This window comes from Channa argus, chromosome 15, assembly GCF_033026475.1.
Source record: "Channa argus isolate prfri chromosome 15, Channa argus male v1.0, whole genome shotgun sequence".
NCBI lineage: Eukaryota > Metazoa > Chordata > Actinopteri > Anabantiformes > Channidae > Channa > Channa argus.
Genome location: NC_090211.1, coordinates 20,219,395 through 20,236,957, shown reverse-complemented (window position 1 = coordinate 20,236,957; position 17,563 = coordinate 20,219,395). Strand labels below are relative to the sequence as shown.

The following is a 17,563-nucleotide window of genomic DNA, read 5'->3' as shown; positions in this document are numbered from 1 at the left end:
ACTATCAGTAAGAGGCTGTTTTACTTCTACCTGAAGACACATACAGACAACACGAAGACTCCACACAGAAAGACCCCAGCAGCCACATTAACCTTCTTCTAGCTGAGAGGCAACAGCACTAAGCACTGCACCACAGTGACACCTAAAATGTTTCGATTAGATTAGATTCAACTTCATTCTCAACTAAAATGCATCAAACAATAATTGTTTGTAATAAAATAAATATTTATAGGACACTATATATTAGTATTACAAAGGACATTAAACTTTTTTTTGTCAGTATTGCTTTTTTTATAACGATTATATTTTACTATTTTGTCCTTCATTGTGTGGTTATACAGAAGCCTCCAGAGTTTGCACTTGAATTCTGTTAACAAATACAGCTATTCCTGCTTATGACTACATTATGTTTAATAGCCATTTAATAAATATATAAGTTATAAATGTTAAACATGCAGGCTCAAAGTAAATTGTCACCTCATTGTTTTTGTGTTGAGTTAACCAGCAATTTGGTAGCACCAGGTGACAGAGGGAGGCCAGAGTACTGAGCTACTAAGATTATGTGCTATTTGTTGAAGGTATTATTTTACAAGTATGTTTTACAAATATACTTCTTCTTATGCTAAGGCACAATAATCTAACACTACTGTCTAGATGAGTAAAATACTGATAATACAACAACAACTTTGAAGTTGGTATTTTAAAAATCACACAAATCAATAATGCTCATGACACCATGAATGTGCCTCTGAGATGGAACATCAAGCTACCCAGTATTTTCTGACAACTGTACATCACAAACAGATCATATGTGGGAGAACAAGAACCTTAAGAATTTAAAGTCCAGACATATTTTTGAGTGATATGTAATTCTAAACAGATTTTCTCCAGGTGACTGACGGAGCCAGTCCAATCTGTCCTTCCAAATGTGGAAAATGACCTTGGAGATTATTGTCACCACACAGAGTTCCCTGAGTTGGCAGAATGGGGTTAACCCCAATAGCTGAATGTGAGGGTCTTTAGCAGAATATTAGTAAGTCTGACCATCAGTTTCCTCTAAGTCACATGGTTTGGGGGAAATCAGACTGAGGGCTTTTACTTTCACTTACACTGAGCAGGTGAGAGTAGTTTATGAAAGGCAGACAAAGACTTGGATGTTCCTTCTGATATATAAATGATGGAGACTGGAAGGATTTGAAATAAAGCAGCTACATCTACACACACGAGGCAGAGCAAAAAACACAAAAAGTGAGTCTGTGAAGCATCTTAATAAACTATCTCTGTAAAAAAATAAATACCATAACAATGATGAGGACCTGGTCACTTCGACTATTTAATAAAAATATGATTAGGCTAAACTGACCTTATCTATTATGCTGAATGAAGACTGGGGCGCATATGACGCACACGCATCTGTGCTGGAGTCTGGAGAATTAACTTTGTCTTCAAATCCGTGCACCTGAGCGCGTATTGTGTATAGTTCACGTCTTTCACCTGCAGTGTATTTTTTAAAAATATGTATCTGATGAAATAACAGCTGTATCTCTGACACAGCTTGTTTAATTAGAAGCTGCAGCAGCATTTATAAGGCAACGGTTAAGAGAGATCAGTTTAGGGAGAGAGACCCGACAGACCATCAGGAGGACCTCTATGATATAACACCAAGATTCCTATCATTCCTTTATTTGTGCTTTTCGTGTCTGTGTGTTTGTGTGCCACACCCAGCGTGCACGGTGCAGGAAGAAGAGACGGAACAAACAAATGACCAGATTAGTGATTCATTAAACAGCTTCATCCAATAAAATTTATTAAGATGATAAGACAAAATATTAAATATTTAAATAGCCATTACACTACAACATAATGGAATAGAAAGTTGCATATGACGTTGTGCACACTGTGCTTGCAGTTTACATTCGGTTAGTCCTGATAAATCATTCTCATGATCAGACTATTCAACCTCAATCAAAGTATTAACTTTGTAATTTATTAACTTATTAACTAGGTGGTTTCATTGAGCACAACACGCAGTGGGTGGGTTGCGTCACTGTTTTCAGTAGATGCATATGATTGAAACTGGCCTCGCTCTCTCATTACATCCACAACAATGTCTGTGTTGGTCTCCAATGTGTGTGAGAGAGGGATAGGACGAAGGCATTGACAGAGACAAATCTTTATTAATCTACAGTAGATTTATTAACACCAATAATCTTGTGCAAGGTAAACGGGTAATCTTTACCACCACTATTAAACCATTTTTATTCCTAGCAGACAATTACTTTTGTGGTAGAAACTGGAGCAGAGACACATTTTAAAGATGAACAATGTGTCTGACTGAACTGAGGGTTGCAATCAATAATAATCCAAATGCAAAACCAATACTTGTGACTTTGAGTATTATTCTGAGGATCAATTTAGAAAAAAACAAATATGGAAGTTTTATACATTATCTATTTGATTAGTTTTCTGAATGTGAATTTTAATGAATTTAACACATTATTTTAGTCAATTATTAAAAAGATTTTAGTGTAATAACTGTAACAGAAACTGAGTGATCACACAGTGAGGGATTTTCAAATATAAGCCTATGAGGTGTTTTTTACTAGTAGAATTAACTGGCGGAGGTAGAGCTTTATATGTGGATAAAACAGAAGTCAGTTGTATTGTTAATGAAATTATGGAATGTACAGCAGAATTGATCAAAACATGATTTATACAAAAATTATTTTGCTATTTCAGGGACATAGCCAGGAAACCATTTTGGGGGTCGTCCAAGTCTATTCCTTCTTCCCACTTGGAATATAAATTACATTATTCCAGTGGGCTCATAGCTGCACGTAGGGTTTAAAAACAGCACATTGTTACAAATCTTGAAATTTACAGTGGATCCACATTTTGTTATGTTACAGCTGTGTTTCAAAATGAATTAAATTCATTATTTTCCTCACAATTCTACAGACAATACCCCATAATGACAATATGAACTATGTTTGTTTGAAATCTTTGCAAATGTAATTTTTTTTTTTTGTCCTTTCAGCTTATCCCGTGAGTTCAGGGTCGCCACAGCGGATCATTGTCCGTATGTTGATTTGGCACAGTTGTTACACTGGATGCTCTTCCTGACGCAACCCTCCCCAATTTCTACCGGGCTTGGACCAGCACTGCACAGCTGGGGAGGGGAATGGGCTGTTAGGGGTTCAAGTGTCTTACCCAGGGACACTTCAACATATAGCCAGGGCCAGGTATTGATCCGATCACCCTTCGGTCCATGGACGACTGCCTTTACCAACTGAGCTACAGCCGCCCTAACAGCTTTGCAAATTGACTAAAAATAAAAAACATACACACAACAAAGTTACATGGAGTGGAGTCCCCCTGTGGGAAATTCGGTTGATTGGACATGATTTGGAAAATCATACACCTGTCTATATAAGGTCTCACAGTTAACAGTACATGTTGGAGCACAAACCAAGACATGAAGTCCAAGGAATTGTGTGTAAACATCCGAGACAGGATTGTATTGAGGCACAGTTTTGGGGAAGGGTACAGAAAATTTCTCCAGCATTGAAGGTCCCAATGAGCACAGTGGTCTCCATCATCCATAAGAAGAAGAAAGAAGTTGGGAACCGCCAGGAAACTCCTAGGGTGGGCTGGCCAGCCAAACTGAGCAAACGAGAGAGTAGGGCCTTGGTCAGGGAGGTGAGCAAGAACCTGATGGTCACTCTAAAAGAGCCTCAGCGATTCTTTGTGGAGAGAGGAGGAACATTTGAACTAGCTCAGAGTGTATCATTATTATGTTAGAATGAGGGTTAAATCTGCATCCCTATTTCCATATGCCATTTCAAAATATCCATATACATCATATATATAGGAGCAGGTAAAAAGGGTTTGCGAAAGGCTCCTCAAGAGCTGAGTAACGGTCTTTAGCAACATATCCATAAGTCTGTCCTTCATTTTCCTCTAAGTCACATGGTTTGGGGGACATCAGACGGAGGGCTTTTACTTTCACTGTTCCCCACAGTGTCTAAGATCCCTATCACTTGAGACCCACAAATGGATGGATCCAGATTTATACTTGGAAAACAAGATTTGTACTTAAAAGAGTGTCTTTGTGCGCAAACATGTACAAATGTGATTTTGCACAAATAGTCAAATACAAGCCTGGTAGAAACTGGGGGCATCAGGTGTAAAAATTGTTCCAAATCAACATGCAGCCAAATAATCCGCTGTGGAGACCCTGAACTCACAGGATTAGCAGAAAGGACAACAACTCAGAAGTACATATTTTATTTACAATGCTAAATTTGTAATCCTAAAATAATCATAAAAAAAAAATATATAGTGCATCGATTTAGCTCCATAAACAGAGAACTGAACGTGACAGTCTTTAACAGCATATCAGTAAGTGTGATCATCAGTTTCTTCTAAGTCACATGGTTCAGGGGAAATCAGACTGAGGGCTTTTACTTTCACTTACATTGAGCAGGTGAGAGTATTTTATGAAAGGCAGACAAAGACCTGAATGTAACTTCCTTTTGATATATAAATGATGGATACTGAAGGAAAAGTGGGTGTGTGAACCATCTTAATACACTATCTGTGTAAATAGTCCAAAATGACGTACAGTAACATACCCTGTTTCAGGGTCTCCGCTTTTTTTTTCTTGCCGGAAAGATTTGATTTTGAATTTTAAAATGTACTCGATCATTTTTCAATAACAGCCTGTGTTGCCATAACAATGATGAGGACCTGGTCACTTCGACTATTTAATAAAAATATCATTAGGCTAAAAACTGTATCTATTATGCTGAATAAGGACTGGAGCGCGCATATGACGCACGCACATCTGTGCTGGAGTCTGGAGAATGAACTTTGTCTGTTACTGAACAGGGTCTGTAGTTGATGTGTGTGTACTGACAAAACACACGCGAATGGAAAATCCGTGCACCTGAGCCCGTATTGTGTATAGTTCACGTCTTTCACCTGCAGTGTATTTTTTAAAAATATGTATCTGATGAAATAACAGCTGTATCTCTGACACAGCTTGTTTAATTAGAAGCTGCAGCAGCATTTATAAGGCAACGGTTAAGAGAGATCAGTTTAGGGAGAGAGACCCGACAGACCATCAGGAGGACCTCTATGATAATAACACCAAGATTCCTATCATTCCTTTATTTGTGCTTTCGTGTCTGTGTGTTTCTGTGCCACACCCAGCGTGCACGGAGACGGAACAAACAAATGACCAGTTTCTAAAAGCAGAAAACAAATAAAATGTATTAAGATGATAAGCCAAAATATTAAATATTTAAATAGCCATCACACTACAACATTATTAACACCAATAAACTTGGTCAAAGTAAACAATATAAATATGTAGTTAAATTCAGCAATTTTCCCAGCTCTATAAAACCATTTTTATTTCTAGCAGACAATTACTGTTGTGGCAGAAACTGGAGCAGAGACGCATTTTAAAGATGAACAATGTGTCTGACTGAACTGAGGGTTGCAATCAATAATAATCCAAATGCAAAACCAATACTTGTGACTTTGAGTATTATTCTGAGGATCAGTTTAGAAAAAAATAAATATGGAAGTAGTTTTCTACATTATCTATTTGATTAGTTTTAGGAACATGATAATTAATATGACTTGGGGGGGGGTTGACTCATTTAAACTTATGTTTACATGTTTACTGTATCTTCATATTTTTAAGCTTAATAACTTTAATCTAACTGTGACACCCACCAATGGTTGGTCACAATTGTTGATTAGGATTATGTGTTTTTTTGTATTTTGGTGCAGAGAGACTAAATTTCTGAACATTTACCTTGGTTTTAAGTTTCAAGCTTTTCATTGTAATTGTCAAGTTACGCCACTAGGTGGGGTATTCACCAAAATGAGCGCTAGTTGAACGTAGCCTTCAGGCCTCCGTTCAATCAGGCTGTTTCTGTCTGAGAAGCAGACACAACTAACGTCTCCCGTCTCTACTTTTTCCTGTCTGAAACAGGGTATATAACCTGTCTACAGGTCACTGTTGTTTGGGGCCTGTAACATAACAATGATAAATATTTTTTCAGTCTGACCCAGTAAATGAACCTGGTGTTGTTGAGATCTCAGAAGAGAATGGAAATAGCAAAACTCTGCGAGGTAGGTTTAAAATTCAATCCAATCCTCCAGCTGAAACCAGGGAGAAACGTGAATAACTGTTATGAATTCTTTTTACAATCAGATGAAATTATCAAATATATAACTTAGAAAAATATACATTCAAACTCCCTTAGACTTATCTGATGCTTTCGTTCACTGTTGTCCTGCAGGGACCTTAGTTATTGATATGAGTGGAAAAAGGGATGAGGTAGGAAATTATTTTTTCACAACAGCTTTTACTTTATCTCATTGTATAACTTGTTTTACACATTCTACATGTTTCTTAACTTCTTAACAGCAGCCAGTGAAAAGTTCTGAAGAGATCAACAGAAAGAACCAATATCAAAGAGAAACTGAAACACTGCTCAGAAGACTTCACCTTCAAAATAACCATCAACAAAAGTTGTCTCCTGCAGATTTTCTTAAAATAAGTCCACCTTTAAAATCAGACCATGAGACATCTGAGAAAGATCTTGCTCATACTTTTCTTCAGAGACTTATAATGTTAGACTACAGAACCAGATATATTGCAGAGGGACAAGTCAAATTGAAGCCTATTCTAGTGTCTAAAACAGTTAATGCAGAAGATATCGACTTTGATGCACTTTTCAGCACCAGCAAAGACACTGATCAATTAAAACAGACTCATGTTCATCCAATGGACGTTCAAATGGCAGTTTATCACTGCTCAGACAGCTTCCTTAAGCAGAACATGGTTACAAAACTGTCCCAGTGTCAGTACGCTTTACCTTTGCTTGTTCCTGACCCAGACACAATGGACATTGAATGTCCTCTGTGGACATTCAGACAAATTATAAAAACATGGAAGATAACTCAAACTAAAGATGATTCTAACATCGTTACCATGAAGACTATGCCCATCTGCAAAGCTGAGACACCCATGGTGTCATTTTTCCGCCTGGGTTCACTGTCAGTGTCTAAATCTCAGCTGATGAACACTTTGATCAACGACCATCACAGCACCTTCTTCCACAGAAACTGTCCAGGTAGCACCAAATCTCACCATTTGATGGACGGTGTAGCAGAGATTGCCTGGTACTGTCCTGCTGGAAAACCCAATGATGCCTTCACTGACTGCACTGCCTTCTGTAATCTTCATGGTGATGCTCTGTTGATTGAGAGACAACGTGACATACTGACTGAGACGTCTTCAGTCAATGTTGTTCTATTACCAACTCTGGAAAAAAGTGACAAAAATTGGACAGTTATCTCAGACCTTTTGAAGTCTCCAAAGCCTCTGATTTGTCTCATAACTGATAATGATTGTGGTGCAGTGCAGATGAAAGAAGGGAAATACACAATCGGTCTAAAAGACAGAAGCCAGGCAGATGTTTCTGAAAACCTGAAGAGAATCATTAGAGAGATTTTGTCTGGACCACATCAATCCTTTCAGCTTGAAACCATGGGTGATGTCTCTGGAATCAAAGTAGATGAAGATGACAAAGTCAATCAAAAAGGAAAATCTGCTGCATTGAATATAGTGAATTTGCTTCAGGGGATGGATGTTTCAAAGATCAAAGATCAATTCCTCCCATGTCAAGGTGAACTGTGGCATAAGTGGTGCAGAATAAATAAAGAACTATATCACCTCAAAGGACACATTGAGAAGGAGAAATGTAAAAAACAACAGGAACTGATGAAAATACGACAAAAACAATGCACTGCTTCCTGTAGTGAACTGATGAAGTTGTTCATTGAAAACCTCTCATCAATGGCAACAACAGAGAGACAATATTTCATGAAATGGATTCAGATCTTAATAAATCTCTCCACAGATGATCTGTCTTTACTTCTTCAACACTATGATGAAAAGTGGTCTGAAGTTTTGGATCTGAAGAAGAAACATGACAAATCTGATCTTTTAAAAATCAAACAAAGTGAACTTGAAGAAATGTCAAAAAAACTGCAATCTTCAACTTTTGGCTTGGAGCACATCTTCAGAGAAATGGGACAAATCTATGAAGCCCATAAAGCTCTGAATGAGACTGACTGCTCTAAATACCCTGAGCTGGCTGCAGAACTGATGATATCAGGACACCCGATGGAGCTGATGGATGGTGATGCAGGTCATGTGCCTTTAACATGGATCTCCAGTCTTTTAGATGAAGTCATCAGGAAACTGGGTGACCAGAGAGTTTTTGTGTTGTCAGTTTTGGGCGTACAAAGCAGTGGAAAATCAACAATGCTGAATGCCATGTTTGGGTTGCAGTTTGCAGTGAGTGCTGGCAGGTGCACCAAGGGAGCCTTCATGCAGCTGGTCAAAGTGTCAGAGGAGATGAAGGAAGACTTTCAGTTTGACTATGTTCTAGTGGTGGACACTGAAGGACTGCGTGCTCTTGAGCTGGCAGGTAACACCACTCTTCACCGCGACAATGAACTGGCAACATTTGTTGTTGGTCTGGGAAACATGACACTGATCAACATCTTTGGAGAGAATCCAGCTGACATGCAGGATGTTCTGCAGATTGTTGTTCAGGCCTTTATGAGGATGAAGAAAGTGAAACTTTCTCCAAGTTGTGTGTTTGTTCACCAGAATGTTACAGATATTGCAGCTGCAGAGAAAAACATGGATGGAAAGAGACGCCTGCAGGAAAAACTGGACCAGATGACAAAGCTTGCAGCTAAAGAGGAGGTTTGTGATGCTGAGTGTTTCAGTGATGTCATTGCATTTGATGTGCAGAAAGATGTGAAATACTTTGCCCAACTGTGGGAGGGAAGTCCACCTATGGCTCCTCCAAATCCAGGTTACAGTGAGAGCGTCCAAGAGCTGAAGAACTTCATCCTCTCTAAAGCTTCACAGTCTGCTGTGATTACTCTGTCACACTTCAAAACCAAAATCCAGGACCTGTGCAATGCCCTTTTGAAAGAAAACTTTGTATTCAGCTTCAAAAACACACTGGAAATTGCAGTGTACAGAAAACTTGAGGTCCAGTACGGGAACTGGACCTGGACACTGAGGAGCAACATGTTGACCATTGAAAACCAGCTTCATATCAGAATCGAAAATGGAAACATTGACAAGGTTGAGCTCAGTTATATTTTTAAAGAAATTAGTAAAACCTATGGAAAAATCAAAGGAGACATGAAAACATACTTCGATGACAACAGAGACAAAGAAATGCTGGTTCAGTGGCGAGGCCGATTTGAACAAAAAATTGAGGAGTTTCATGATGAACTGGTGAGAGGAGCAAAAAGAAAACTGGATGAAGTTCTTCAGCAGAAGAAGGCTTGTAAAAAACTGGATGATCAGAAGACAGAGTTTGAGAAGCTGCTACAAAAGAGCAAAGAACTCGCTCATCAGCTAAAAGACAACGTCAAGGATGAAGAGGAACTAGAAACGCAGTTCAACACTGTTTGGAGTCACTGGGTTAGTGAACTAACTGCAGAAACACAACCTATTGAGGACATCAACTTGGAAGAAGATCAATTTACTGTCCTTCAAGAGCTTGGTATTGAATGGTCTCTTATAAATGAATCCAAAATTGATGGAAAATACAAAGAACTATCAAAGTGTGGTAATTATTCTGAGTATATATCCATTCTAAAACACCAAGAGCACTGTGACAAAAGCCAGCAATTAAAAGAAGACACAACAGTGCAAAGATTTTCATTAAAAACTGCATTTAGCAGTACTGTGACTTTTTAAAAAAATATTGTATTTGGGTCAAAACAAGAAAACCTATGTGCATCAAAGAGTTCTTTACCCTATGATGAACAAAAATGCATCAGATCCCTCATTGACAAGGTTGAACAACAGGCCATAAATATAATTAAGAGCAAACCTGTAGCACAAAGAGGGTACAGATTGACCTATTTGCAGGAAGTGGCCAAATCTGTAATAGAATAAGTTGGAAAATTTGTGTCAAAGTGGAAATATGCGCTGAAGAAGGAGTTCACAGTTGATCTGATACTGTATGTGTTTGACAGTGCTGAGAGTTGGCTGTCAGAGTCTCACAGGAAATTCAAGCTTAACAATGATGCTGCAACGTTTGTAAAAAGCAAGAAAACACAATATTACAACATTTTCAGAAGCTTCTGCAAAGGAAGTTCATCTGCTGTTGTGCTTGGAGAACTGATGTGTGAAAAACTGAAAGTTTCCATTGTTGAGGCTGTTTGTAACAAGGCTGCCATTGATCTGGCTGGAGAGATGAGGAGCAATTTCCCAGCATTCAATGGGAACAGACTGAACTTGGAGAAACATGTGTTGAAGTCACTGGCAGAGAAAGAGGATTTTAATGGTTTCATCACCTACATCCAACACCCAAGGAAACATGTGGAGACTTTTATAAAAGAGGAAGTAAACAAATACATCTTCACGGATCATAAAGATAAAGCTCTGAATATACTCAAGAAAAATGTAGAAGACATGGAAAAGCTTGTGAATCAAGCTTTGTTTACAGCAACAGACGAAGTCAAAACCCAGAGAGGAGACATAGACATGTGGCTGCAGCAATTTTCCAGTTTGCTAACAGAAAAGCTGACATTTGAGACCATCTGTTGTAAAAAATTTCAGTGATATTAACGATTTTGACTTTCTCAAAGAAGAGATACAAAAAGAGCTTGTATCGATCAACAAGGAGATGAGCAGCTTCTCACTCGATAAAATGAAAGAATTCAGGTTGAAACCTGATCAAATCCTCATTGATCAACTGTGTAACTGCTGCTGGGTAAAGTGTCCATTCTGTGCTGCTGTTTGTACCAACACTCTGGAAGATCACAGTCCTGACAAACACAATGTTCCTTTTCATCGCCCCTCTGGGATTAAAGGATGGGACTTTAGACACACGGTGGACCTGGTCATTGATTTCTGCACCACATTAGTTGCAAGTGATAGACATTTCTATCCCCGTCATGATTCAGAGGAGACCATTCCTTTTAAACAGTATCAAGATGGTGGGGAGAAGTATGCTGCATGGGAGATAACTGCTGATGCATCTAAACTGATATACTGGAAATGGTTTGTGTGCCGATTTCAACAAGAACTGGAAGATCACTATAAATTAAAATTCCAAGGTTACGGGGAAATTCCCAATGATTGGAGGGAGCACAAGAAAGAAGAAGCTATTGCAAGTCTGGATGAAATGTACAAGTAATGTGAGTGAACTGGTAACTGAGTGACTTTAACTTTTAAAAATGCCTTGAAGCAAAGAAAGGAAAAAAACAATATGTCAAACTACAAATCATGTGTTTTTCATAAACATATTATTGTAAAAAGTATGTGGCAGATCCAAATTTGTCAAATGTATTTTTTAATTAAATGCACATTTTCTGTTATACAAATGTGCAAGTGAAAAAAAAGGTTGTTGAAAATTTGAACATACACATCACAGGAATATAATCTATGATTTCACTTGTTTTTCAATTGTATGATTGTATGATTTTCTGTTGATCATCACCAAATTCGATAATTATTTACAAGAGTAAGTTTTTTTTTTATTCATTCTTTTGAATACAAGATTTTTTTTTTCCTAAAGTTGTTACACATTTTTAAGATCAGTGAAAGCTATTGGATGCAGATCATACATGTTATCATACATGTTTTGTTTTTTACTTCATTAGAAATAAGAGTTGACAGTGATATTTGGTCGTATTTTTGCTTTTAACTTCTTTCCATAATAGAGTTCTCATTAAAAGACATAATCACAGATAATTTTTTAGTTTAGAAACATGTTTTACTTTTAATTAAAATGGACTCATCTTTGCCATTGAATGTTTCGTTTTATTTTTTAGAAAGAGAAAAATGGTGACAACTGATGAACAGGGTGAGTCATAAAGTGGTTGTTCTAAGGCTGAATTAAGTTATGATGAAATGCCTGAAACTGTTAAGTTGTGTTGCTGTAATGAAATGGGAAGATTAATGAGAAGAAATGCTGGATTGTTTGATTTATTCATTAAATCCTTACACCTCTATCTGTTGTCTTTTTTCTTTTTAAATGCAATGGAAGCCATTTAGTCTAGTTTAATAATAATAATAATAATATTCTCCCTGATGCCTGTGTGGGCTTATTATATATAATCTGCCTTTCAATAACTGTCTCAAAAACTGTATAAGTCCATCAGTGATGATCGATCGTGCAGCAGACATTCCCTGGTACTGTCCCGCTGGCAAATGATTTCACTCTGGAATCCGAGTGGCACAGTCTGTTAAAAAGGGAAATGGACTGAAATTAAAACATTAAGAGTGGTGCATGACCGATGCAGAACTCACTCGAGCCCAGTGCTTCGTGGCCCTCTGTGTGGTTTCGGTGGTGACTCTGGGAGCGAACAATGAGTTGTAGCTCCAGTGGAATAATACTAGTAATGTCAATGTGTCATGAGTTGGCGATGTCCTGTCGGTTGTATGTTTTTTGTTTTTGTTAAAAAACAAAAAACACACAAAAAAGAAGAAAAAGCCGACATTTGAGCGCGGAGAGAGCAAACACGTCTGCCACGGAGGGCGTTAAGTGCACACTAATCACACATAACTACTTACAAGGACACAACTGTTTACATTGAATCACATTTTGCATTTGCACATTCATTTTTTTCAGAACGGCACTACCTCACTTTTTATTGCCTTTATTGCTCTTATTTTTTATTTTATTTGTATTTTATTTTATTTCTATTTTTATTTTTACTTTACTGTATGACATTTATTGTGGACGGCAAAGTAAGAATTTGATTGTGCAGGGAAACATGCTTTTTGTCTGTGCATATGACAATAAATATTTTGAATCTTGAATCTTGAATCTCGAACACACAAAAGACTGAATGAATGCATACAAACTTTTATCGTTTTTTCCACTGTATCTTAAACATAATTTAACATGTAACAAAAAATTTTATCTTCAGTTTTTTAAGTTCGTTTTTGTTTTCTTTGAGCCACCTCCTGGCTAGAAGGTCCCTGGTGATCAGATCCACCTGACATGCTTGCTTGGGTTTACTCCGAGTAATCCAGTTTCCTCCCACAGTCCAAAGACGTGGACGTTAGCTTAACTAGCAACTCTAACTTGTTTTAACTAACTAGTTTTAGTGTGAGCATCTGCGAGTTAAAGATAACATTTCTAAACTCTCATCACATCTACTTTCATTTTCAAACTTGCTGAATAACATATTTTACTCTTGGTGTGAGGTTGGTGTGAAGCACCGTGAAGAAGTTCAAGTTGGTTTGAAAAGAAATACATGTTCCCCTGCTGCCTGTAAATATTCACCCATTATTTGTACCCGCATATGCTGTGTAGGGTCGCGAGGGGCTGGAGCCTATCCCAGCTGTCATTGAGCAAGAGGTGGGGTCCACCCTGGACAGTTCTCCAGTCTGTCTTAGGGTCAACACAGAGAGACATACACAGACAGACAACCATTCGCACTCACATTCACATCTACAGGCAATTTTAGTCACCAACATGCTCGTCTGACTGTGAAATAAACCGGACCAGCCAGAGGAAAGACACACAAGCACAGGGAGAACATGCAAACCATTCACATTTAAACTGGCTGAACAAGACTTTTTACTCTTGGATGGAACAGTAACTTCCTTGAGTGTCTTCTGTTTGTGTGGATTGTGACAATAAAAGACAATTATAAATAGAAAATAATTATTAGCTACCAAGATTGTAAAGACCTCGAGTAGTGAAGTATTGATTCACTTAGTATCACATGTGAAAATAAGAAATAATTACACATGCATTCAAATCCAGGTATTATAAAACCTCTTTACTCTGTGTCACTTCTTCAAATAATAAAAATCATAATAAAACAACAATAAAACAAAAGAAAACACAGAAACATCTGCCACAAACATGTGGCGCAGAAACACAGAAACATCTGCTAAAATTGCACCAACAAACCAAATTGCATTGGAAGAAGAATCAAAATTGAAATCAAATAAATGTCATAATATGTGGATTGAGGAATAAAAGGGAAAATGATCACGTGGAGCTACACAGATTACAGTTATCACATTACAAATGTGTTAAGAGCAGGTAGGAGGGTTTAAATATTCCTTCAACAAAACCTTAATTGTGTTTTGCTGTGATGAGTTGCCTGCATTGCTTTTGACTATTGAATTATTAATATTATTAGTGTTGTTGTTGTTCTTGTTATTAGGTAACATTTTAACATATAGTCAAACCTGCTACACACTGATAAAAATAACCAGCATGATCTACTCAAAAAAAATGAAGGTAACTTTTTGGATCAGATTATTATGTAGCAAGAATAGTCTTTGTATTTACTACTTAAATTTCTTTATGTAAAAAATACTTTTTGAAAGAAAAGTCTAATTGATTCAAGCATGTGTCATTTTAAAGTTACATTTACTCAGATTTTCTGATTAGCAACTCGGCATTTCTTATATATTATTATTAAAATATCAAAAGTGTAATTGTGGGTTTTGAAATGCAACTTCACCGAGAACAAAAATTAAAGTAAAGGACACTTTGTATTATGTGCATACACTCCTCAGTAGTCACAGATGATTGCTTGTTGTGTGCCCCTAGGAAGCTTGTCAGTGATTATGTGAAAGCATTTTTTTAAGAAAGAAATGCACAAGTCTGCAAATGCAAATTAATTTTTAAATTCTATAATATATTATTATTGAAGTACTTAAAAACAGTTTTAAATGACATCATTTTTGACTTAGATGCTAGGACCTGACATACATCTTACAATGACAAAGAGGGTGATGACAGCAGAAGGGGACAGGAAGTAGATCCCATATAATAATTAGCTTATATCAAAAGTGTTCGCATAGGGGTTAAAACGTTAGAACAATAGCCACAGGACATAACTAATGATTGTACGTCTGCCTTGGTTATAATGTGTATTTTTTCCTGTACATACAGGATGTGCACTGGGAGGAGAGCAGCCACATCAACACACACAAGACAGAGACAAGGACGAGCAAAATAAAAGGTCAGTTCTTAATAAATTATCACGTACTGTAACTTTGTCATCATCGTGTTGTTCTGACTTTGTTTGTTGTAGGTTGTGTCGAAGAGGTTTGTAGGTGAACAGGCTCTTACATGTTTTGAGCTGCAATAAGAAGGTATGTCCATGTTAGTTTGTAAAGACACTTACGTTAGTTTGTATCCAGACTTGGGACGGGCACAAGAAGACACTGGCTTGTGTCCCCTTGCAGTAAAATCACATTCACTAACTATCTTTTATTATTTGATAGTAGATTAGATCATATTATAATAATAAATGTGGACAGTCAGTAAGTCATCATAGGGAATCGACTGTTATGTACACAAATGTGAATACCTCATTTATTTAAGTTGGATAGTAAGGACTTCTGCAAATACATTCCATGCAAGTAAAGCAGAAAACTTTTTTTGTTGTTTGTTTTAAGAGAAAGAATAAGCACAACTGGATCATTTTTGCATTTTTTGGAGAATTTATCTTAAAGCCAAATATGTGACATTTTGCAGCTGAAGGTTAATGAGCGTAGATTATATTTTCAGAAATTATCTGCTTTTTTAGGAATTGAAGGCATATTTGTTAACCATTTAATACAATTTAAATCTGTTAAATCTGTTTTTTTTTTTTTTTTTGCATTTTTGTATATTGTCTATAGTCTCATTTGGGCAACAATTGGGCGAAAGAACATAAACATAACTGGCAAAAGATAGTTTATATTTCTGAAGTGTTTAGTTAATCAAACAAAGAGTTTGTCGGTTTTTTTAATTAAAGCCCTTCTCTGTCCGTACATTTCAATTAAGTCATGTAAACTAAATATTAATCTATCAAATAAAGGCAGAAAAGCTCAAGAAGATTTTGTCATTTATTTAATAAATCAAACTGATGAACACAAAGTAATTGGAGTCTCAGAGGCTTCTGAGACATGAGCATAATTCATAAAAATAACAACTTCATATCTGCTAAAACAAAGTGTTCTTTTACTTGCTTTAAGACCTGCTATAGACCAAACTCTATTTAACTTAATTTGGAAAATAATGACTGCAAGTTGCTGTTCCACATTGTGATCACTGGAGGATGGTAAAACCCAGAATCATAAGTTTGTATCTGAACTGGGTTTAGCTAAACTCTTATCTGAGGGAATGTTGAAAAAAATGAGCAAACAAAAAAGATTCATTAGAGTCATTAGAATTCATTAAGAAATAAATTCATAAAGTTATGATTGAAATATATGAAAGCTGAATCTTGATGATTGCCAGGAAACAGAGAAATCGAGCAAGAAGAAATGAAATTGCTTTTACATTGAGATAGAAAATGTTTGGCTTGTTATGTTCTTTTCTGTGAATTTTGTACTTATTAGTCTTTATGTGACCTTTCGGTGTTCGTTGTCACCTCTAGTTCCTGGTCTGGTTTATGAGGTTACATGTCTTGTTTCTCACGTCTCTGCATCTGCTTTGTGTTGAGGGTCTAACTGCAAGTGTGGTTAAACCAACTTCGTGTTTCTCTGGAAAGAAGAACAGATGAATAGATATTTGTACTGATGTAGCATCAATACAAATATCATTGTAAGCAAAATTAAGAGCTTATTTTAGAATCACTCAACATTAACTTAAGACAGTTGTCAGTTGCTGGGAGACTCTGAGAGTCTTTACTGTCCTCCAGTGGTTACAGTCAGGAACTGCAATCCCGTGAGACCAGGGTCGCCACAGCGGATCGAACCACCCTTTAGGGGGCCAGTTGTATGAGTATGAATATGTCAAATGAGTCACACTGGTTCAGGTACATATAGAAATGAACTCGCAAATAAATAACATTTATCTTTTAGTTGTCACAGGTAGAAAGAACAAGTCCATGTTGATATTCATTATAATCTTGTAGCTTTCTGTTTCCTCTCTGACCATTGCCTCTGCCTTACCCTGCCTGGCCCCGTAAGATTATTTTCGTTATTACAGATTTGTGTTTAGTGATGGCGAGATGAAGCCTCATGAAGCATTGAAGCTTTTCATCAAATTGGTTCACTCAAGAGCAAAGCTTATGTAGGCTTCATTTACATTACTATCCCATGCAGCTATATTAATATAGTGTGTATTATTCTGAGATTTAAACCTTAGGTTTTTGAAATTACAATGTCCCCAAGGAAATAAAATAGCAGGGTGAGGACATTGTAGAAGCAGGCTTACTCGTGTCTGGTGGTCAATTATTGAGGTGATAGCTATTTTTCTGTGGAATTACTTTGTTATCAGCACAATTGTGGATGATCTCTGGAGTGGATAATTATTGACCACCAGACACGAGTAAGTCTGCTTCTACAATGTCCTCACCCTGCTATTTTATTTCCTTGGGTACATTGTATATTTATATTAAAGCCAAATGCGTATGTGACATTTTGCAGCTGAAGGTTAATGAGCTTAGATTATATTGTCAGAAATAATCAGCTTTTTTAGGAATTAAAATCATGTCATGTTATGTTTGTTTGCATTTTTGTATATTGTCTATA

The 17,563-nt window shown here is 36.9% G+C and overlaps 1 protein-coding gene and 1 pseudogene across 1 annotated transcript; both read left to right on the top strand.

Annotated features, from left to right (window-relative positions):
* Positions 1 to 6,282: 6,282 nt before the first annotated feature.
* On the top strand, positions 6,283 to 9,949 carry LOC137099579 (interferon-induced very large GTPase 1-like). Its single transcript, XM_067476605.1, has 2 exons — positions 6,283 to 6,355; positions 6,446 to 9,949. Exons 1-2 carry the CDS (start codon positions 6,335 to 6,337, stop codon positions 9,812 to 9,814), a joined length of 3,390 nt encoding a protein of 1,129 aa, XP_067332706.1. The 5' UTR covers positions 6,283 to 6,334; the 3' UTR covers positions 9,815 to 9,949.
* Positions 9,821 to 12,434, top strand: LOC137099590 (interferon-induced very large GTPase 1-like; annotated as a pseudogene).
* Positions 12,435 to 17,563: the final 5,129 nt, after the last annotated feature.

Coding starts and splice junctions, on each gene's coding strand:
- LOC137099579 (XM_067476605.1), top strand. CDS start 6,335: ATGAGTGGAAAAAGGGATGAG. Junction 6,356..6,445: donor TGAGTGGAAAAAGGGATGAG/GTAGGAAATTAT, acceptor ACTTCTTAACAG/CAGCCAGTGAAAAGTTCTGA.